Source organism: Dendropsophus ebraccatus, chromosome 2, assembly GCF_027789765.1.
Source record: "Dendropsophus ebraccatus isolate aDenEbr1 chromosome 2, aDenEbr1.pat, whole genome shotgun sequence".
NCBI classification, from domain to species: Eukaryota; Metazoa; Chordata; class Amphibia; order Anura; family Hylidae; genus Dendropsophus; species Dendropsophus ebraccatus.
The window spans coordinates 27,746,574-27,769,879 of record NC_091455.1 but is presented as its reverse complement, the minus strand read 5'-3'; the positions used below and the strand labels follow the sequence as shown (position 1 = coordinate 27,769,879).

At 41.5% G+C, this 23,306-nt stretch overlaps 1 protein-coding gene across 1 annotated transcript in view; it reads left to right on the top strand.

The window, feature by feature from the left end:
* Positions 1–23,306, top strand: part of LOC138784113 (fibrocystin-L-like) — a 177,477-nt gene that overhangs the window by 61,725 nt on the left and 92,446 nt on the right. Inside the window, exons 23-33 of the mRNA XM_069959629.1 lie at positions 1,091–1,235; positions 2,035–2,192; positions 3,894–4,016; positions 5,668–5,767; positions 6,210–6,329; positions 6,737–6,898; positions 8,205–8,326; positions 9,350–9,675; positions 10,601–10,743; positions 11,135–11,239; positions 19,669–19,854. Coding sequence (XP_069815730.1) covers positions 1,091–1,235; positions 2,035–2,192; positions 3,894–4,016; positions 5,668–5,767; positions 6,210–6,329; positions 6,737–6,898; positions 8,205–8,326; positions 9,350–9,675; positions 10,601–10,743; positions 11,135–11,239; positions 19,669–19,854 — 1,690 coding nt within the window. The remainder of the gene's footprint in view (positions 1–1,090; positions 1,236–2,034; positions 2,193–3,893; positions 4,017–5,667; positions 5,768–6,209; positions 6,330–6,736; positions 6,899–8,204; positions 8,327–9,349; positions 9,676–10,600; positions 10,744–11,134; positions 11,240–19,668; positions 19,855–23,306) is intronic.

Below are 23,306 nucleotides of genomic sequence, written 5' to 3'. Positions count from 1 at the left end.
TGATTAAAGGATACATAATGAATGAGAAGTACATATGAATGATATGAAATGATTACAAGATACATAATATGAAATGATTAAAGGTACATAATACCATAAAGATACATCACTCATTCATTCATGTTCCATCATTTTTAGAGTCTCATTATATACTTATCATTCATTATGTATCCTTTAACCATGTATTTACACACTTCTTCTGTACTACATACTAACCATCTCACTATTTGCCTCTACCTTGTTAATTACTAACACATCCTTCTATTTACATTCTACATATATTTACAAACATCAACTCACTGTATGGACCCGTTCTACTTCGGCCACACATGCATACTGCACTCCAACACATCAGCAGCCGGTCTCCTGCATGCTCCGTACAGCCGCAGCAGCTCTTATTGTCATGCTTAACTCCGCCCACTCTCAACTACACGACCGCTATATGGAGATCCCACAGCCCGTTCACGTCGCTCCGATACCTACAGTGACCACTCTCCAGCCGCACACACCGCTCCTTTGCTTACAGCGGCGGCCGATCATGAATAAGCTACAGCTCCCCCGTACCCCGCCTGCTATACAGCATGTAACACCACCTTCACCCTCATGTTTATTGGTTAATAATTATGTTTATACAATGAATTTTATCCCCATGTCTGTTTTACCTATGTGCAACACACAGCTAGGAAAAAGCATTCACAGAAAACTAGACTAAACTGGGAAAAGGTGAATATTATTCACCTGGTTTGGAGCAGACGTAGCGATGCACCAATATATGCGACTTTATAACAAATTGAGCAGTTAATAAATTGAGCTAAAAAAAAAAAACTATCTTTTTTTGGACTATTTTTAAGACTGTTTTTTTTAAAGACACATTTACTATGCTATTAGACTTTAACAACAAATTGGACTCAAAAGATTCGATCGATTTTTATGCCGAAACATCTTTTACAAATCGTCGTTTTAGATTTGTTAGTAAATGTCCCCCAATGTGTATTAGTAACATATGCCATTAATGTCTGAATGTTTGACTACTGCTAGCCAATACCAATGCTTTCCAATATTATATTATTCATTTTTTTTTTTTGTATAGAACACTTACCGTAATTTGAATTCTGCGATGTATTCAATACCTTCTGTCCGACAAAATGCATTGATCCAGATTAATCGAACCCAAGCAGCATCTGCTCCCATTAACGGAACATTCAGTATTCAAGCTTATGGAAGGCAAACAAAGGGTATGGTTATATGCCGTCTTAGTTCTAGATTGACTTGTCAACAGCAGGACAGATTTATTAATGTATTTTCAACAGATTTCTGACATAAATACTTGGTACTAAAATAGTACTTGGGCCGACAATCATATTTAATAAAATTGGACGGGTCTTCATTAATACAATATATCAACTAATTGCCAATGGTGCTTCATTCTGTAAATGGTTATTCCTCGTAGGACATTATATCTTTAAGTGCATTGTTAGTAGTAAAATGACAGGACCAGCCTGAAAGTATCCCTTTATCTAAAACAAACTTTTAATATGTCAGATAGATACTGTCAAAGGTTTTGCTTGCTCGGGGTCTGAGTGCTCAAACCTCGAATAATGTCTAGATATTGGAGGGAGAAGCAGATGGCAGTGCACTTTACTCAATAGCTGACTGTGATCGCCATCAAACTGGACTGGACGGTCTCCATACATTTGCTTGATATGCTTAACCAATATGCTGCTATTGTACTGTATGTAGTGTGAACCAATACCAAATTAAATCCAGATATACAGTACACAACAATGGCTGACTATGTGACAGTGTGGTAGTAATATTGGTATACAATGTCTAATAACATGCAGTACTGTTATACAATTATGGATTGGTCAGTAGTCTCAGACACGAGTCCCTTGGTGTTTCCTGCTTCAGGAAGAGCATTTGATGCACCATGTGCACACCACTAAGTAAGGCCTGGTTTCCATAACCAATGTTTCTATGAGAATATTTCCCATGACCTGTCAGTCAATAACCTCTCCTTTGATTGCTTTACAGATCTCGCTGTAGACGTATTAGCTGCTGATATGAAATACGCATTAGAGGGGATTCCAGGGGTAGGCCAAGTTTCCATACTTTCAAGATATGGAGACTGCAGAGGATACACATGGCAAATAAAGTTCTTAACAGCTACAGGATACCAGCCGCTATTACAGGTATATAAGATTGTTATCCATTCATATTCTGAGCGTTCAGTAATGTTAACTTAAAGAAGAAGTCCGGCAAACTGATTTTTTTTTTAAAAAAAGGCAGGAGGAGGAAGGACATAAAAAATAAGCCTAACTCACCTCTCCCCGTGCCTCTCCAGCATCGGATCACTGATCTGGGACCCCCGCCGGGCTTTGGGATCTCCCCCAGCCGATGTCACAATTCGGTTAATTAACTGCCCGCTCATCCAATCGGTGGCTAGGGTGGGATGCTGCTGCAGTCACTGATTGGCTGAGCAGACAATTCATCAGTCAGGAAGGCATTTTACCCCTTGTCCTGATATCATAAAGACTCTGGGGAAAATGCCTTCCAGTGGGGATCCCGGAGCTGGTGTAGCGGAGTGGCATGGGCACATGTAGAGTTAAGTTAGCATTCTGTAATAACTTCCTTCCCGCCCCTGCTGGCTGGCCAACGATAAAACGGCCAGACTTTACCTTTAATTGCTTGTTTGGAAGATATAACAGACCTTCTATCATGTGGCACAATCTACAAGTATAATACATAAGACTGATACATAATTCACAGCTTCACCGAGGGCAAAGATTCAGTTTGCCTTCCAACCATGTATGTACCCTGGCATAGTGGTTTGCTGGTGCTTGCACTTTGAGCATATTTACAGCCAGAACCCCCAGCTGAAATCCTGCCCGCTACATTGTTTTTTTTTTTAAGTAACTCCAGTTTCACAGATATGTCTAAAACTTAAAACGTGGCCATATTGCCTATGCAGAAATGCAGCCGCAAACAAATACCATCAATGTTTGCATTGGATGATCAGGGTCCCATGATGCAAAGCCGCTAGTCTATGTTATAATTAATCCAATGTGTATAATTCAGGACACTGAGACATTAAATCTGATAATCTGATCATAGTTTTTCCTATTGCAATAAAAAAAATACATAGGGGGAAATTTATCAAGTGGTTTGCACCTATTTTTAGGGGAATAATTGGATTTTCCACTCATTTTTTGGCCTAAGTTGCAATCATGAACCAATATAAGACGGGCAAATATTTTTTAGATGCAATTTATTTTTATCTGCCTGTTCTGAGTATTCCTTAAAAAATTCACATATTCCAATTTATCATTTGCGCATTTAAAAAAAAAAATCCCACAAAGTGGTGCAGGCCTATGTCTGGTCAGTACCAGGTGAATTTGCCAATTTTTTTTGCAAATATTCTGTGAATATTCTATTCACAAATTTATGAATATTCTGTTAAATCAGTCCTATTTGGCTGAGTAAAAAAATAAATAAATGAATACTTTGTAGAAAAATCACACCTTTTAGTCTCAATTAATGTCCCCCAAAGTTCTTGACAATTCATTGAATGCAAAAAATAAAGTGCTGACAAAGGGGGGTACCCAAAGCGTAGTGCGCCTGGTGGTATAAGTCTCTGGGGACGCCTGGATCTGGACAGCGCCAATGCCTCAGTGTGAAGACCAGTGAACGCCTTCCTAGCACTTTGGGAGATTTTTTGCATTTGTTGAATTGTCAAGCCAGTTGCCATACACCCAGGGTGAGGTAATGTTTTATTGCAGTTATTGTTCCTTTAAATAATATGATAGACATACATGTTGATCTTAGTTAACGCTGCAATATGAGAGGTTGTTTATAAGATGTGTATCTAACTCTAAGCCACGTGTCTTATTCAGATAAATAATTCCACTATAAGTGGTGATCAAGCAACAATTTACGCAGAAAAAGTAACGGACGGAGGCCTGTTTCGTCAGCACCTGCTTGGAGATTTTTTGAGAAAACCAAATAGAAAGCCACAGGTATGGGACAGTTACACAATATATCAGTAATACTCCTTTATAATTATTCTATTCTTATTATGCATATTTATACTTAAAGGGTTTGGCCACTTTATAGTAAAATTGTTTTGTGTGTAGTATAAGTAAATGTATTCACATTAATTAAAAACAGCTCCCTGTTTACCTCATAGAGCTAAAATTAGATTCCCCTCCTCCAGACTTGGCTGTCCTGATCTGTGGGGAGTCTGTCCATAGGATTGCCGACATACAGGAGCATGTGACCATGCCCTGCCCCCAGTGTCCTCCTTTAGCATATACAGGCTCAGTGTTGGACACTTGGGGGCGGGGCATGGTCACATGCTCCTCTATGTCAGCCATCTTATGGACAGGCTCACCACAGAGCAGGGCAGCAAATCCTGGAGGAGGGGAATCTAATTTTAGTTCTATGAGGCACACAGGGAGATTCTGTCAATATATACAGTGAGTACACTTACTAATACTCTACACTGAACTATTTTACTATAAAGTGGCCAACCCCTTTAATAAAAAGAATAAAGTACATATAAGTACATAATAGATAGGGTACAAAATTGTTTAAGCAGCAGAAGCTCCTTAAGTTACTCTAAACAATACTACACTAAACAATTCATACCTACTGTATATATTATATGTAATATATTAGGGCATATAGAACACAGGGAAATATTTGGGCAGAAAAAAACCCTGGTCCACCTAGTTTTTCCTAATATTTATTCCTCTTTTTGAATAGATACAGTATATACTTATTCCAGACAGTTTTATATTCACTTAGGGCCCTATTACACAGTAATAATCAGCCGAACTAGGCTCTGTGTAATAGGGACAACGATCAGGCAATGACAACAATCATTGGCTGATCCTTTCTTTGGTGCCCCACCAAATCATCAGCTACCGACAGCTGACGATGTAGTAAACTGTTCATATATTATCTCTCCCCGCCTTCTCCTGCCCTTTGCTTGCTTCCTGGTACTGCAGCTTGAGAACAGTCTCTGAGCTGACAGGCTGCTCAGCCGATCACTGGCTAGAACCACCGCAGCCAGTGATTGGCTGAGCAGCCTGCCAGCTTAAAGAAGCTGCAGCACGCGATGCCGGGAAGCAATTTGAGGGTGGGAGAAGACTGGGAGTGTGGACAGGTAATGTATGAACAGTTTAGGGAAAGGGCTGCACAGACATTGCTAATGATGTCCGTGCAGCCCTTGCTAAATGATTGACTGACCCTGCGCCTCTCGCAGGACTTGCGCAAAAGATTTTTGCATGGTTAACGCCAGTTTTCAGGTGTCAACTATGATAAATTAGGTGTGGGAGGAGGCCATGTCTTCACTCCTCCTTGCTGTGACTTTGAGTTGGGGCTACGGTTGGCATATGCCACAATAAAGGTATGAATCTGCGCCTTCTCTGTTGTGTACACAAGTGCCCCATAGTGTGTAATAAGTGTGTGCACTTAAAAGGTGCTGTGGGACTAAAGGAGGACAATCACTACCTGATAGATGGGACCACAGGTATCACACAATCTGCACCTACAGGTTCCAGAGATGTAAATCCAGTACCAGTGATAATCCTTTGGTTATGCTATGATTTCCATTAACTGTTGTGGTGATACAAAAATAAGACAACTTCGTTTTCTACATTATAGGTTGAAGTCTACATAAATGGGATTCCATCAAAGTGCTCCGGAAACTGTGACTACACCTGGGATAGAAAACAAACCCCAACCATCTATTCTATTAAAACAGGTAAAGAGAATAGCTGAAAGCAACTCCAGGATGATCAAGTCCAATCGTTTGGCATTTGAATGACACTTAAAATTTAATAAGGTTGGTGGAGGTCTGTCAGGCTTCTCCAATATACATCAGATCATGGTCTGATCCCACCAAAATCCAAGGTTATGCTCTAATTTGCAATCCTGTGCTATAGTTTTGCAACATTTATAAAAACTCCAAAGCAATTCTCTTGGATAACAGGAAACATCATAAAACTAAAAATCAGGCTGAGACAAAGCAAAGTATTTGCACAAAAACTAGATGTTTTACATACAAACAGCCCAATTGTAGGCTGCTGATATGTGCTATTGAAAAGTGTAGTTCTCCTTTAAGGTGTTCATTAGAACTGCAAAGAGCATTGTGATGATGATGATGATAATAATAATAATAATAATAATAATAATAACTCTTTCAGCTATCAGTGGAGAAAATGATTTATTAGTAATAAATGGGACTGGATTTTCTAACCAAGTCAGCAATGACACCAGCAATGTAAAAATTGGAGACCTCGCGTGCACCATTTTGGCCATCACTGGTAAGTAAAAATTAAATTGTGTTAAAGGAGTCGTATCAACACAACAGCATCCTATATGCCCTATCAGGACTTGTGTACATCACAGCAGGAGACCCCCACTCCCCCCAGAGTTGGGAATCACTAAATAAGAGTAGCCCCAGCTCTGGTGGACCTGGCCTAGTAATGTATTACATGGTCACCAATTTATTTGTAAAGACAGAATGCAATATTATATTTCTACCCTACTATAGTGAGTGGCTGGCCAATGCTGATACAGAATCTGGATCCATGACAATAAACTGATCACTGGGGCGGCATCCTTTCAGAAAATTGATATCTTGTTGAGACACTTGCACGTCCACTGTCACACAGTATATTTCTTATATGTTCAGTGTGACTCATTTTGCTTCTATGTCTGTGTCATGTAGATACTGAGATAAAATGTCAGGTTCCGAAAGCAAGTGCTGGAACATTCCCGATCACTGTGTACATTTCTGGACTTGGATATGCCGTATCTTATGGAGGAAACTTGACTTTTACTTACCAGATCATCGTGTCTTCCATCACACCAACATCTGGAAGCCTTGCAGGTATTTAAGTTATCCCATTATTCTCGGATTTACATACCCTTTTCTACAAGTTAAATAAACTACATAGTCAAACATGGGGGTACCTAAGTTAGGAATCCAATATAGTAATTATAACTCTGTCCTCTCTGTGGCTCTGGAGGGTACAGGCCTCATCTGAAACAATCTCCTCAGTGTATACTCCACAGTTCAGTGACACTACGTGGAAAGCAAATGTTCAGAAAATAGCGCCTCCTATAAGCTTTACTCTATGCACTCTATACACTAAGATAAGCTACATATACTGTAAATGTTGGTGTTAAAGAGGATTCTAGATGGAGTTTTTTTTTGTTTAGCACATCTGTAACATGTCCAGCCGGGTTAGCCGTCTATTGACTTGGTAACCCAGCCCCCAGGAGAGTTATCTGTATCATCTCCATGCACCTGTGCTGCTTCCATAAACGTACATGTGTCCCTGAGCCTAGGTTTCTATAAAATGAAAAGTTATAATTATATCTCTGCTTGCTGTCAGTGAATGCAGGCACATGAAATTGTCTTTGTGTCACAGTTCTGTATATTGTAAGTGTTATAAGTGTTCTTAGAGTCTGCAAGGAACTAGAATGTTTTCATTCACAGTCAGCAAGCAGAGATCTAAACCTACACTACACCCTCCCATCCCTCAGCAAACAGATGCCTGTTATGCAGCACATAGCTACACCATGCATGCGTCAGCTGTGCTGCACCATGCATGCGTCAGCTCTGTTGCACCGTCAGCTAGTATGAAATACATACTGGGGCGATGTGATGCAAAATCAGTGAAAAAAACAATCCTGTGTTTATTATGTAATAGTAATAACAGCAGTGGGCAGGAAAAAGCTACAGTATGGGGCGAGTATGCAAATGGACCAATCAGGGAGATGGGAAATGTAGTTTCATGGCTGGCGCCATCTTGGATATAGATCAGCTTTTAGAAAAACTTTTAACTCAGGAACGGCAGCAGCTAGAAAGACAGGAGCTCAAAATACTCAGGGGGACTCGGTGAGTAAGACCAGCTATGTTTGGGAGCATTTCATTTTTTAGCTCTTAGGTGGATAACCCCTTTAAACCTCCCTCAGCCTTGAGAACTGAATGAATTGCTAAAAATCGTTCTGTAGGAATATTTGCCCCATGTGGACAGGATTGCTACATACTGTAGGTATTATTAATGTGTGAATCTGTATAGTTCTCATTTTAGTTGAAATATCATAAGTAATGGGTCTTCCTGTCTTAGGATACAGGGAATAGAACAGTGGCGCATACTGTGCATTATTGAAAATATTATTTTTTTTAGGAGGCACATTAGTAACAATTTATGGCTCTGGATTTAGTAACAACTCAACAGTAGAACTTGGTGGTAAAAAATGCTCTGTGGTCTTTGCCAATCTGACTGCGATTAACTGCATCACCCCTGCGGTAAGTCATTGTTATGGATCAATCAAGTTTGTCCATGTGTCCAAATATAACATATGGACTAGGGTTGTGCAGATAAGGCTGGTTTTATACCTGCCTTGTTTGTTACGTTGTTCTGCCCCCCAAAACTCTACCTGTACATCTGTCACACGCTGGACGCCAAGTGCAAACCTATTGACTTTAATAGCATCCAACAGGTGTCCAATATGTCCTGCAATAGAGACACCCAACACAGCTTCCAACTCCTTATAAGAATTGCATGTATTTTAGTGTTTATGCACCAACCACTGTGTTGCATGTTACCTGGTGACCGTACATCCTGTACCTATTTATTTGGACTATACTGATCTTAATGTATACCGAATAAAGTTTGTATGCCGCAGTAATAAGTGATTTGATTAGCTAATGACACCACAATTATATTCACAACAATACTCGGTGGTACATATATTACAACGTTAGGCCTCATTCATACGTTCAGTCATTTTTTTGGACCGCAAAACCTCCCGCTATTTTTACTCCGTGGTCCGTTTAAATTCATCTGTATTTGCATCCGTATTGCATCCGTTTCCGTATTGCATCCGTTTCTCCATAAAATGTGAATAGTACTAGTTTGCATATATTTGATCCGTGTTTTTTACGGACATCACGGATGTGACACGGATGTAGACTTTTTGGTAATCTATACTGCAATTGCAATCTGCACTAGAGCATGTTCTTTTTTTTACGGAACGGATTACGGATCAAAATTAACACGGACTGTGTGAATAACCCAATAGAAATCAATGTGCTCTAAGTTGAACCGTGATTACGGATCCGGAAAAACAGACAACTTTACTGAACGTGTGAATAAGGCCTAACTTTATAAAATGGAAAAAATAATTATTTAACAAAATAGCCTTTTAAATCACCACTGAACGCTACAGAAATCTCAGAGGTATGTTCAGTAGAACTATGGAATACTAAAATGTGGTTTTGTTATAGTTACCTAAACCAGTTAATAATTTTATTTATTTTTCTTTTCAGGGAGCAGCAGGCAGTGCTGATGTTGTTATTTTCGCAAATGGATTCAGTAAAACCTTACCGAATGTCTTTAGTTTCACCTCTTCCTTGGTACCAACCATCACTGGAATCAACCCAAATACCAGTAGTGTTTTGGGTAATATAACCCTGACTATTTCAGGCTCTGGTTTCCAGGATCAGTCAGTGGACAATGCTGTTTCTCTAGGGAATAAACCATGTCAGCTACAGGAATGGACTCCAACTAAAATAACATGTCTTCTGCCTGCTCTTCCTCCCGGGAAATATACCGTTCTGGTAAAAGTTGGAAACTTGGGGTTTGCAGTATCCAGGTATTTATGATTTGTTATCTGGTCTCTGTTTTGAAGTCAGCAATGTATGGGGGACGTTTATTTAGTGTTGCTTTTTTGCTTAAAATTTTTCCCTGTACACCAAAAAATACAACTTTTAATGCTTCATAAATCCTCCCCTATCTCCTTTCGACAAGTTAATCTCTTTCATGGTCACCTTGCTGTGGACTCTTGAGGATGTATAAAATGATTCAGATTTGACAAACACTTGTAGAAGACAGAAATCATACATGAGCTATATAATATTTTAGCAGTGTATTATCAGCAGACATACTGTAACTGATGCTGCACTTGTTTAAGAAAATATTTCTGGGAGAGAAGATTAGACAAGGTTGTAACCTGAGGACCTTAAGAACACACAACAGTTCAATAACCAGCTGGAAGATTTGCTGTCAAACAGTAGGTAGAAAATGTGGCATATAACCTTGTTCAGACGGGAGGCACAATACTTCAATGGTTGTATTACTTGCATCATTCTGTTCAGCCATTCTCCTAATATGCAGGAGAATGGGATTTATGATGCACCACTCCCTCCGCCCTCCAGTTTCTGATTGACAGTTGACTGCCTATACAGATAGCTGTCAATCAGCAGCTGGTGGAAGGAGTTTGTTGGAGCTCACAAATATCCAGGACTACTGAGCTCATGCACTTTATGGCAAGGACTACTTATTGTATATGTTATTCAGGAGGATATCTTCGGATAAGCTTCATGGTACAATGTAGGTAGCCCCCTTATACCACCACTACTAAACCAGCAGAAACAGCAACAGCCTGGTCCATGGGCAGTTTTTGGTATTGTAGTGCATCCTTGTTTAATATATAAGTGTGTAGAACAGGTACACCAAATATTATAAATACTTTCAAGCAATAAGTGGACATATCACCATTTGCTTCTGTTTTGTTGCAGCATGGCCAATGAACCGTCAGTTGAATATATTCTGGAAGTAAACAGCATTGTCCCCCAATATGGATCCCTGTATGGAGGTTCTCGAGTCACACTGATCGGATCTGGGTTCAGTGATGTCCCAAGTGATAATGAAGTAAAAATAGGTAGATTATCATTTACTGAGGTGTCTACTTTTGTTAGAAATTCAAGAATTTCAAATTCAAGATCCTGGGAAAGTTGGATGGCAAACAATGTTTTCCTTAGAGAAGTAATATGAGGATCCTGGGCGCCAGGGAAAAATCTATAACACAAGGCCCCAACGTACAATCTGCATTTTATAGGGTTGGTGTCTTCTTATAGGGCGACTGCTACCTCTGCAGCCCCCTTAGCTAAGCTCCTGGCTGCTGGCTGCTGGCCCCATTGGGATTGTTACTCACCTTTCTCATTTTTTGCATTACTAACCTGCAGAGTTCAGTAGCTTTGCTTCTTATATGATTTTGGAGTTAAATGAATGTTTCAAGTTTATAGGTTAATTTATTATATATTATATTCTAGGCTCCCTCCCATGTAAAGTCTCTGTCAGTTCAGCCAATAAGTTGATCTGTGTGATCCAAAGTCCTGATACAGTCTATACAGTAACAAATCAGGGAAAAGATATAGGTGAGTACAACATCACCATAAACACACCATAAATAGATAACATAAATATATTACCTAAGTAATACATACCCCACATAAAATATATGTTGTGAATGATTATGCCATCACTTGGTGTCCTTTACACCAGTATTTTGTTGTATAAAAATAGTGTATAGCATTAAGGGTGGCAAGTTTGCTTTTAACAGTTTTATCTTGATTCAGAGGTGGTGATGCTGCTGCTACTACTGTATTAATACTACTACCACTACTACTAGAAAATTTGGATCCAAAAGCCGTCTAAAATTATTAAACTTTATTTTGCAAAAACAATGACAATATTTAAAATCAAGAGGCAATCTCCAACATGACACAGACCACAGATACAGATACAGACCCCAAGCAGACTTTACCAAAAGAGCATCAATTTTATTGCTAAATACTAAGCAATCTAGGAGGGAAGTAAAAAATGTAAAAAAGTGATAAAGAAATCTTTCATCTTTTTCAGGTTTTCAAATAAAAAAAGTTTAAAAGTATAAAAAAAACATATTGTGTGCAGAACTGTCCGAACCATTAGGCTATGTTACCACAATGTCTTTTTTTTTTTAATGTGAAAAACCATGATGATCATGATAAGTCTTTATTAAAAGGACATTTTTCACGTAGAAAAGACATCGTGGGAACATAGCCTTAAAATGTATGTTATTAACCCCTTAACGACATCGGGCGTACACTTACGCCCCAATTGCCTGGGCTTTAACGCAACAAGACGTAAATGTACGCCCGCGGTTTCCCCGATCGCTGTGTGTTCACACACAGTGATCGGGGAAGATGGCCTGCTATAAATCAAAGCAGGCCATCTTAGCTTCTCGGCACGGGGGGTGGTTAACACCCCCCGTGCTGACGATCGCTGCTATTGGCTGATCAATTCAGATCAGCCAATAGCAGCGATCGGCACCTTTCCGGGTCATCGGTGACCCGATGACCCGGAAAAAATGGCGGGCGGTGCTGTTCGAGGACAGCACTGACCGCCATTACTGTAAAAAGTAATGGTGGTCACGGTGCCACCGACACGATCGCCGTGAACAGCCGGGCCGTTCACGGCGATCGGGATGGTGCCACGGCGATCAAAGTCCCCAAATGTAATAAATACCTGCTCTGGACCCCTCAGCTAGGTAGCTGAGAGGTCCAGAGCAGGTATTTGTACATTACTCACCTGTCCCGGGGTCCTGATCGGCGTCTTCCGGGTTCACGGCGTCCTTGTCTTCTCTTCGGGTCTTCAGCTTCTTCCGTGCGGTCCCGTCTTTTTCCGGATTTTGGCTCTGGTGCCCTCTAGTGGCTGATATGTGTAATACCCTTATCAGCAGCTATAGGGATGTTCAGAATGTAGCAAAAGTTTTTTTATTTTCCAATTTTTTTTTCTATTTTCCGCACCCTATCGCCGCTGAGTGCTGATCAGCATCGCACGAAAATGCGCTGCTAATCAGCAAGTCCTCTTTTTTGGCGTAGGGTGTTTTTTTTCTATATCCTACTGCCACGGTCTGCTGATAAGTGCCGCACATAAGTGCGGCATTTATCAGCAACACCATTTTTGGCGTAGGTTTTTTTTTATACTTACTGTAAAAAACACTACATTACACCACACTACACTACATTGAATAAAGTTTGACACTACACCACTACATACCCCATATACCAATCTCCATATAAAAGTGGCCCCCTGGCGTGTTTTCGGTATCAGACGCATACGTTATTATTGCCTCGGACACTGAAACAGCCAGTGAGGATGAATGGAGGTTCCTTCTTTCCTCCATTCATCCTCATCATCCAATGACATGTCTGGGGGTTAGCGTAGCGTTTTCTCCCCCCCAGACACGTCTTTTCCGCCAGTACAGTCCCAATAAGAGATCACGGTATGGCGTGAAAGTCTCCAAACTCTGTGAGCGTACCTCAGGGTACACTTATAGATTTAGGGTACGTGCACACTACGGAATGGCGAAGGATAACCCTTTGTGCATTCCGCAGCTGGCACCCGCCGGCGGACTGATGCAGGCGTGCGTCTCCGCCCATGTCATAGACTCCATCCTATGCATGGGCGGATTCCATCGTCCATCCAAATAATGAATGCGTTAGACGGAGAGCGGAATCCGCCCGTGCATAGAATGAAGTCTATGACACATGTGGAGAAACGCGCCCGCATCAGTCTGCTGGTGGGTGCCAGCTGCGTAATGCGTGAAGGGTTATCTGTTGCGATTCCGCAGTGTGCACGTACCCTTAGAGTGTATGCAGGAAGGTACACCCGAATCCAGCCCCCAGATGCCCCCCCCCCATCCTCGGAGGTAGTGGGAAGATCGTTTGGGAACTGATCTTCCCACTGCTGGATAAAGGTTACCACCGGTACAGGGATAACTTTTATACCAGCACCCCCTCTTCTGGTCCCTCGCTGCCCGAGCTACTGTAGCTTGGGGCATGATCCGAAAATATCAGAAGCAGTAATAGAGCCCTAATATTTAGCAGCCATGGAGCGGACCCAGCATTTCTGGATATGAAGGACCCCGTATCGCACCAGGGCAACATTTTCCAGGTGACGTCCCCCACACTGGAAAACAGGAGACCCCAGAAGAAGTGCAGAGTGTGGCGTAACAGAGGATCAGGAAGGACACCATTTTACAGTGTGACACCTGTCCTGATCACCCCAGCCTCTGCATACTGGATTGCTTCAAAGCGTACCACACGTCATTAGGGTTCTACATTTTCTAAATTCTGTCCCTTATTCCTATTTCAGGGGTCACGTTGGTCCAGGGATTATTCTGATCGCCATTATGGAGTCGGGAAGGAATTTTTCCCCTGTGATGAGGCTACTGTCGTCTGCCTCACAAGGGTTTTTTCCCTCCTCTGGATCAACACAGGTTGAATTTGATGGACACCTGTCATTTTCAACCTTATAAACTAATAATTGGCCTAATACCCCCAAATAAATTAATAATTGTCCCTTTTCCCCAGCTAAATAGGTATGGCCGCCATTCCCATTAGAGGATGCCATGATGCAATTACAAAGCCTCTGTGCGGCCAGGACAGTAGAAATCCCCCACAAGTGACCCCATTCTGGAAACTACAGCCCATAAGGAATCTAACAAGGGGGGCAGTGGGGATATGGCCCCCTGGAGACGGCCACATTTGGGACGTGATAATGAAAAAAATGGCATTTTTTATTTTCACACCACATGTTCTACATAAGTGCCCATCACCAGTGGGGTCCATATCCTCACTGCACCCCTTGTTAGATTCCTAATGGGGTGTAGTTTCCATAATGGGGTCACTTGTGGGGGGTTTCTACTGTCCTGGCTGCACAGGAGCTTTGTAATTGTGACATGGCCTCCATCCTCCATTCCAGCCTCTAAATGGCGCTCTGTCCCTTTGGTATCTTGCCCTGTGCCCATATGGCACATTATGTCCACATGTGGGGTATTTTCGTACTCAGGGGTAATTACCCTGCACGTTTTGCATTTATTTTCTTTTTTAACCCCTTGTGGAAATGGAAAAAATCAAGGCTAGGCCAACATTTAGTGTAATTTTTTCAAAATTTTTACTCTAAATCATTGATCTTGTCATGATTTTTTCATTTTCACAAGGGGCTAAAAGATAAAAAAAAACAAAACACAAAATGTGTAGAGCAATTTCCCCTGAGTACGTAAATACCCCACATGTGGACATAAAGTGCCATGTGGGTGCAGGGTAAGCCTCCGAAGGGAAGGAGCACCATTTGGTTTTTTGAGGCTGGATTGGATTTCGAGGGGCCATGTTGCATTTAAAAGCCCCTGTGTTGCCAAGACAGTTGAAACCCCCCACAAGTGACCCCATTATGGAAACTGCAACCCTCAAGGAATGTAACAAGGGGTGTAGTGAGCATATGGACCCCACTGGTGACGGGCACAAATGTGGAACAATATGGCGTGAAAATGAAATATTACATTTTTTACACTATAATGTTGGTCTAGCCTTGAATTTATCATTTTCACAAGGGGTTAAAAGAGAAAAAAAAAAATGTGTAGAGCAATTTCCCCCGAGTCCGTAAATACCCCACATGTGGACATAAAGCGCCATGTGGGCACAGGGCAAGCCTCCGAAGGGAAGGAGCACCATTTGGATTTTGGAGGTTGGATTTACAGAGCCCTCGTGCTGCCAAGACAGTGGAAACTCCCCACAAGTGACCCCATTCTGGAAACTACACCCCTCAAGGAATCTAACAAGGGATGCAATGAGGATATGGACCCCTTGATGACGGCCACATTTGTGCCATGAAAGTGAAAAAATATAAATTTTCACGTCACATTATTCCACAATTTATGCCCATCACCAGTGGGGTCCATATGCTCACTGCCCCCCTTGTTAGATTCCTTGAAGGGTGTAGTTTCCATAATGGGGTCACTTGTGGGGGGTTTCCAGTGTTTTGGCAGCACAAGGGCTCTGTAAACATGGCCCTTGAAATCCATTCCAGTGAAATCCAGCTTCCAAAAGCCAATTGGCGCTCCTTCCCTTTGGAGGCTCGTACTGCGCCCGCTTGGCACTTTATGTCCACATGTGGGGTATTGCTGTACTCGGGAGAAACTGCGCTACACGTTTTATTTTTTTTTTTCCCTTTTATCCCTTTGTGAAAATGAAAAATTGAAGGCTAGAACAACGTTTTAGTGTAAAAATAATTTTTTCTTTTTTCACGCCATATTGTTCGGAAAATCTGTGAAGCACCTGTGGGGTCCAAATGCTCACCACACCCCTTGTTACATTCCTTGAGGGGTGTAGTTTTCTAAATGGTGTCCCTTTAGGGGTGTTTTTTATGTTTTGGCACCCCAGAGCCTCTGCCAACCTGAAGTGGTACAGTCAAAAATGACCAAGTATAACAGAGGGGTTGAAATTCACTAGGCGCTCCTTTGTATCTGAGGCTTGTGGTTGTGTCAAATAGCGCAATAGGGCCACATATTGGGTATTTCTATAAACTGCAGAAACGGGGCAATAATTATTGCAGTGCATTTCTCTGGTGATAGGTTTATAATTATGAAAAATATTAGATTACAATAAAATCTCTGCACAGAAAATTAAAATTTTCACATTTCTTACACACTTAGCTTTTATTTCTGTGACTCCCCTAAAGGGTTAAAACACTTTCTGGATGTTCTTTTGCAGAGTTTGCAGTGCAGTTTCTGAAATGGGGTGCTTTGTTGGGATTTATAACATACAGTCCCCTCAAATACACTTAGGGCCACATGTATCATCCGGCGGACGGATGATTTTTGGCGGAAAGTGCCGATTTGCGTATTATTTTATACGCAAATGGCCGATTTGCGAATAAAATAATCGCAAATCGGCACTTTCCGCCGAGTACGCCAGGGGGCGGAAAGGGGGCGGAAAGTAGGCGGGAAGTGGGCGGAACGGAGGGCGCGGACTCAGAGTCCGCGCGATTTATCATCCGTTCCGCCCAATTCTACGCCGAAAACCTACTCCAGTCCTCAGCTGGCGTAGGTTTTCGGCGGTGCGCACCGGCGCGCACAGGATTTATGTACAGGCAGTCCGCCTCTACATAAATCCCCGTACCGCCGGAGCTGCGGGGGCATTTTTAAGTCCGGCGTAAAAAACGCCGGACTTAATAAATGCCTCCCTTAGAGTCTAACCTGAACAGGTCCCTAAAAATATCTGATTTTGAAATTTTACTGAAAATTTGGAAATTTGCTGCTTATGTTTTAAGCTTTCTATTGTCTAAGAAAAATGAAAGATAGTTTAATAAATGCCGCCAACATAAAGTAGACATGTTGCTAATGCTATTTAATATATAATTTATGTGGTATAACCATTTTCTGTATAAGTAGAAAAGTTTCAAAGTTGGAAAAATGCATTTTTTCACAATTTTTCACGTTATTTTGTTTTTTTTCATAAAGATTTGTTATAAGTATCGACTCCAATTTACCAGAAATGTAAAGTACAATATGTCACGAGAAAAAAATCTCAGAATCAGCCAGATATGTAAAAGCATCCCGAAGTTATTAATGAATAAAGTGACACTGGTCAAATTCATAAAATTTGTCTCTGTCCTTAAGGCCATTTCAGGCTCTGTCCTTAAGGGGTTAAACTTGCATGGTAACCGACGTAAACATCAGGAAAAAAAATAATAAAAATTGTTAGAGAAAGGTAAACCAAAAAACTACATATCACAGAAAAATGTGCCCTCACATGTGCCCTCACAGATGGAAAAATAATAGAAAAAATACAAAAAAATAAGTTGCAGGAGTCAGAATAAAGCAGTTTTACGCAAATGAATTTTTAAAGAAAATGTTAAAGTTTTTTAAAGAAGTGAAATAAAACAAAAGTAATATAAAGTAGTATTGTACTGACCTACAGAATTCAGATAATGTCCCTATTTTTTATTTTTTTTTCAAATGTGTTCGGCATGAAAACAAAAGCCCCCAGAAGTAGCAAAATTTCTTTTTACTTCAGCTTGACTTCAATTAATTTCTTTTTGCATTCAATATACATTTTGTGGCCAATAATTCCTTTACTTATATAGTGCCGACATATTCCACAAATCTTAAAATTCCATCTTTATTTAAAATTGTTCCCATTAGGGCTCACAATCTAAATTCACTCATCTGTAAGTGTAGGAGGAAACCAGAATACCGAGGAAAACCATGAAAATACGGGGAGAACATAGAAACTCCTTGCATTTGTTGTTTGAAAATCAATAGTGTCACTATAAAGTCCAATTGGACTCGCAAACGGAGCCCTTATATGGGTCTGTAATGGAAAATTAAAAGAGATAAGTTTTCTAGAAAGTGAGAAGATTAAATAAAAATTGGCTTAATCACTAAGGGGTAAAAAGGGCAAATAAAATGGGGGAGGGGACAATTGCCCATGGCAACCATAAGGTTGCTCTTTTAAAGGGGTAGTGAGGCGATTAACTTTTTAAGCTTAATTAACACACATTACAAAGTTACATAACTTTGTAATGTGTGTTAATAAGCTGTCCGGCCCCAGAGTACCCCTTTTAAGAGTAAAAATCTAATCATTTGTTTTGGGCACCTACTGCATTTATCTGTTTCCCCTTAGTCCTAAAAGCAGCACAATGACGGGGTAATGTAGGACACATGGGATTCCTGATTAAATTATTTTAAAGGGACACTCCCACCCATCTTATTTCCTCAGCAGCTGCGCTGCTTTAAGTGTGACGTCACACCATGGCTACGTTTTCAGTGGGCGTCTCTTCCTTGCTGTGCCGTCCTCATTTTCAGATGTGACAGACGCTTGTGTGTCGTAATCTTGCTTATTGTAAGAGTACGGCGTGAGAAAATGCAACTCAAGCGCCTGAAGTGTCTGAAGATGAGGATGCGGATGAGTAACCCAACTCTTTGTGCTGCTGTTAGGACTAAGGGGAAATAGATTAGCATAATAAATCAACACTTTCCTTACATGCTAATCAGCACCACAAGGATGGGGATTCAAGAGGCATCTCTATAGGGAGGGCCTTCTTGTGTGATGGAACTCAATATTGATAGCCAGGGAGCCAAAATTTTTAAAAACATCATGCAAGCTTCAAACTATAGAGATTATCTGATCCATCAAGATCAAACTTTATTCAGCCTACAAGCTGGAAAGTGCTCCAGTAGAGTGACTCAAACAATATAAGGCTGATCACATTTCTGACTAATGTAAGACAGACTAATAACTTTACTCTAAGACATAAAGGACACAACTAAGGAATGGACACTATATTCCTCATGAGAGGACAGAACTCCGGAAGGAGAAGACCTGACTACACTTACCCAAAGAAGGAACTGACATTTGTCAGTAATCTTAAAAAGACTGTTAGAAGGTATTGAGCTCCCCTGTATTCTTGTACGATGTTATGGCCAAGTAGGCCCTCTACATTGTAATAGGGGCTCAGGCTGTCAGGTTGAATCTCACCATGATTTGCCTGCCCTCATTTCTCCAAACCTTGGACCCAGCTATGCTGGACCCTGCCAAAGTTCTGCTTTAGGGAAAGTCTCCAACACCCTTGATACTTAGGGCTTATTCCCACATTCCGTAAAACACAGAACCTATGAACAGGTAAACCCCGTTGTGGCCTCTATCCCCACCCGGCTTGATATATTAATATGATGCCAGGAGTGGGAAAATTGTTGAAATCTTTGCCGCGTTTCATTACAGTGCTAGCAAACCTCCTGTCCGAGTCCATGCAGGACAGAAAAGCAACATAGTGTAGGAGGAGCCTAGATTATCTTTTATAGGGTGATGGGCTCTACTGTAGTTATTTTTCAATATCTGTGCTTCTAGTTCACTGGGTCGGAATCACCCCCATCATTGTGCTGCTGGTTGGGACATAAGGGAAGCAGTTACATTGATGATACATTAACAATATTTTATGTTCTATATATATTTTGCATTAATGTATTTTTTTTTTTATTTAGTACATGGTGTTGGTTACGCTTGGTCTCCATCAAGTCTGGTGATATCTACAGGAGACACCGTGGTTTGGAACTGGCAAACCATGCCTTTCGTTCAGGGTGTTGGATACCAGGTGTTTTCTGTGTCAGATCCTGCTGGCACTACTTATGATGGCATTTCCTTCAACAGTGGAGCTCGTATAGCATCAGGTCTGTATCTACTTTATCGCTGTTTTAACAAAGAGCTGGAGTGAAGGCTACTACTGTGACAAGTCACATGGCGAGTGGTGATTGAGCAGATTATTATTAATTATTAGAGATGAGCGAGCATGCCCGTCCGAGTTTGGTACTCATTCGAGTATTAGGGTACTCGATGATGCTCGTTACTCGGACGAGCATCTCGCGATACTCGAGACAATGGCATCTTCCTCTTCCTGCATGTTTGGCGGCTTTTTCTCAGCCAATCATCATGCAGGGGAGGCTTTGGGAGCTCGTAGCATCACATGGGAACCCTACATGTTGATAGCAGCAATTGGCTGGCCAGATTAGATGACCTGGGCATATAAGGATCAGGTCCCGCAATGCTTGTGTCAGACGCAGGCTGGAAGAGATTAGGGAGAGAGCTGCTGTCTGTGAGGAAGAGTGTTAGGCAGGGAATTAATGTGCGGGTAGGCAGGAATACGACACAATGAACCCAACAGTCCTTCTAAGGGCTTAAAGTTTTGAAAAGATATATTTTTTTGCTACTCTTGGCTGCTGGCTTGGACTGTCAGTAGTCAATTTGTCCTGTTGCTGACATTCTCTTGGCTGGCTGGGATTTGTAGATCAGCTATACCTATCCTCACTGTGCTGTGTCCTGTGCAACAGGTGCCTTAAAAAAAAAAAAAAAAAACAGCACCACTTACATTTATACTCTATAGGACTACCCTCAAATCTGCTTGAGTAATGTTGCGATTAGCCAGCCCCAGAGGCTTCCATAAATGCTGCACCCGCTGTTTCCCGTTTCATGTCCGTGTTGTTTCCATAATTTTCGGAGGTTTCCAGGTTTTCCGGCAATGTTCCCTCTGCAGAGCTTTGGTCCCCTGCAAAAATGCTCGAGTTTCCCATTGACTTCAATGGGGTTCGTTACTCGAAACGAGCACTCGAGCATCGGGAAATATTCGTCTTGAGTATTAAGCACCCGAACATCGGGAAATATTCGTCTTGAGTATCAAGCACCCGAGAATTTTTGTTTCTGTGTATTTTTTATCATGTAGAAAACCAGACAAATATGCAAGGAAAATTAAATATTTTTCATCAATACACCATTTCATGTAATTCATTCCTATTAACTAAACTACTGTTTACATTTAAGAAGGATAAAGTTGTAAAGTGATGCATCAAGATCCCATAAAAATAGAAATATATATATTTTTTTTTCCAGAAACCTATTATTATTTTTTTTAATAGAAACCTTTGTACTTGTAAATGCATATACCACAGGGGCCCCTAATCTTTGACACACATACCCTGATCATGCACGTTTATATTTTTTCTGGCAATTCAGTTAGATGCTAGATGGGCATGATCCTAGTTTTAATAATAGGAGTTAAAGGGGAACTATCAGCAGGTTGAATAAATCTAATCTGCTAATAGCTCCCTATAGCTCCCTATTGCGCTGAGGATGAAGGTATATCTCTTAACTTCATCCTCAGAGCCGTTCCCATGCAGTTCGGCGTTTGTTCAACGGTCCCTCAGACCATTAGGAGCACTTGGGGGGCCGTGAGGAGAACTGCACCGTCCCCCATATCATTGGCCCGCCCCTTCTAATTATAATCAATGGAGTCGGCCGGATTGGCACTATGGGGCAGGCAGTGCTCCTAACAGCCTCCCAGTGCTCCTAAGGGTCGGACCGGACTGTAAGGCAAATGCTGAGCTGCACGGTAACGGCGCCGAGGAGGAAGGTAAGAGACATAGCTTAATTCTCAGTGTCTCCTGTGCAATAGGGACATATTGCAGCTCTTTTTGAGAAATGTAAGCTGAGCTGTGATTGGCTGCCAGTGTCAGACTGGGGCATCTGGAGACCAGCAGAGGAAATGATCCTGGGGGCCCACCAATGAAGAACCAGTGAGAAACAACATATCAGTGAATGTTAGTACAGGTTCTAAACCTGGGGGCCCACCGGAGGATTCCCCAGTCCTTTGGTGGGCCAGTCAACACTGCTGGCTGCTATCTGTCTGAGACAAAAATAAGATTGAGAAATATGGGCCCTTGTGTAATACATTGTGGTAAGTCTTTGGACAACTTCTATAACGTTGAATGCTTGGGTGGGTGATGGGGGTTTACATATTTTTCAATGCTTAAAGGGGTTGGCAACTTTATAGTAAAATTGCTCAGTGTAGAGTATTAGTAAGTGTACTCAATGTATATACCGACAGCAGCTCCCTGTATACTTCATAGAGCTAAAATCAGACTCCCCTCCTCCAGACTGTGCTGCCCTGCTCTGTTTTGTTTCCGTCCATAAAATGGCTGACATGGAGGAGCATGTGACCATGCCCCGCCCCCCAGTGTCCTCCATAGACACATACAGGCTCAGTGGTGGACACATTGGGGGCGGGGCATGGTCACATGCTCCTCCATGTCAGCAATCTTATGAACCAAAACACCACAGAGCAGGACAGCCCAGCCTGGAGGAGGGGAGTCTGAATTTAGCTCTATGAGGTACACAGGAAGCTGCTGTCAGTATATTAAGTGACTACACTTACTAATACTGTACACTGAGCTATGTGACCATCATTAAGCCCTTTGATCGCTTTTGATAAAAAAATTTCTGATATGTAATTTTAAAAAATCAGCAATCCTGATGTATTTTTTTCCTGTTTACGCCGTTCACCTCGTGGGAACAATAAAGTAATATTTTAATAGACAATTCCACACACTACGATATATAATATTTTTTAAAATATTCATTAAAATATATTTATTTTTATAATAGGCAAGGAGGTATATTAAACTTTTATTTGGAGGGGGATTTATAAGGGTTTTTTAATCATTTTAAAAACTTTTTTTTTTTTTACACTTTTAACCCCTTAACGACAAAGGGCGTATAGGTACGCCCTATTGTCGGTAAGGGAGTTCTCTTAACCGCCGCGGTCCCGGGTGCAGTGTGTAGCCCGGCCATAGGTATTAGCGGGCACGGTCCGATCGCCGTGCCCGCTAATACAGTAATCAGATGCAGCTGTCAAACATGACAGCTGCATCCGATTACCGGACGCAGCACTTCCCTGGTGTCTAGTGGAGGAGATCGCTCCTCCGGGATGTTATCCCAGAGGAGCGATCTCCGTTTCTGAAGCCGGCCGGGGACCGCTCCAAGATGGCGCCGTCCCCGGCTCGGCACTGGTTTGTTTCCGGCTGCAGCAGCCGAAAGCAAACGAGTGCCGATCTCATGGATCTCTGCAGCATATCTATGCTGCAGAGATCTCTATGAGAGATCAGAGTGTATATACTAGAAGTCCCCCAGGGGGGCTTCTAGTATATGTGTAAAAAAATAAAATAAAGTGTTGTTGTCAATAAAAAGCCCCCTCCCCTAATAAAAGTCTGAATCACCCCCTTTTCCCAGATTATAAATAAAAGTAAATAAATAAATAAACAAACATGTTTGCTATCGCCGCGTGCGTAATCGC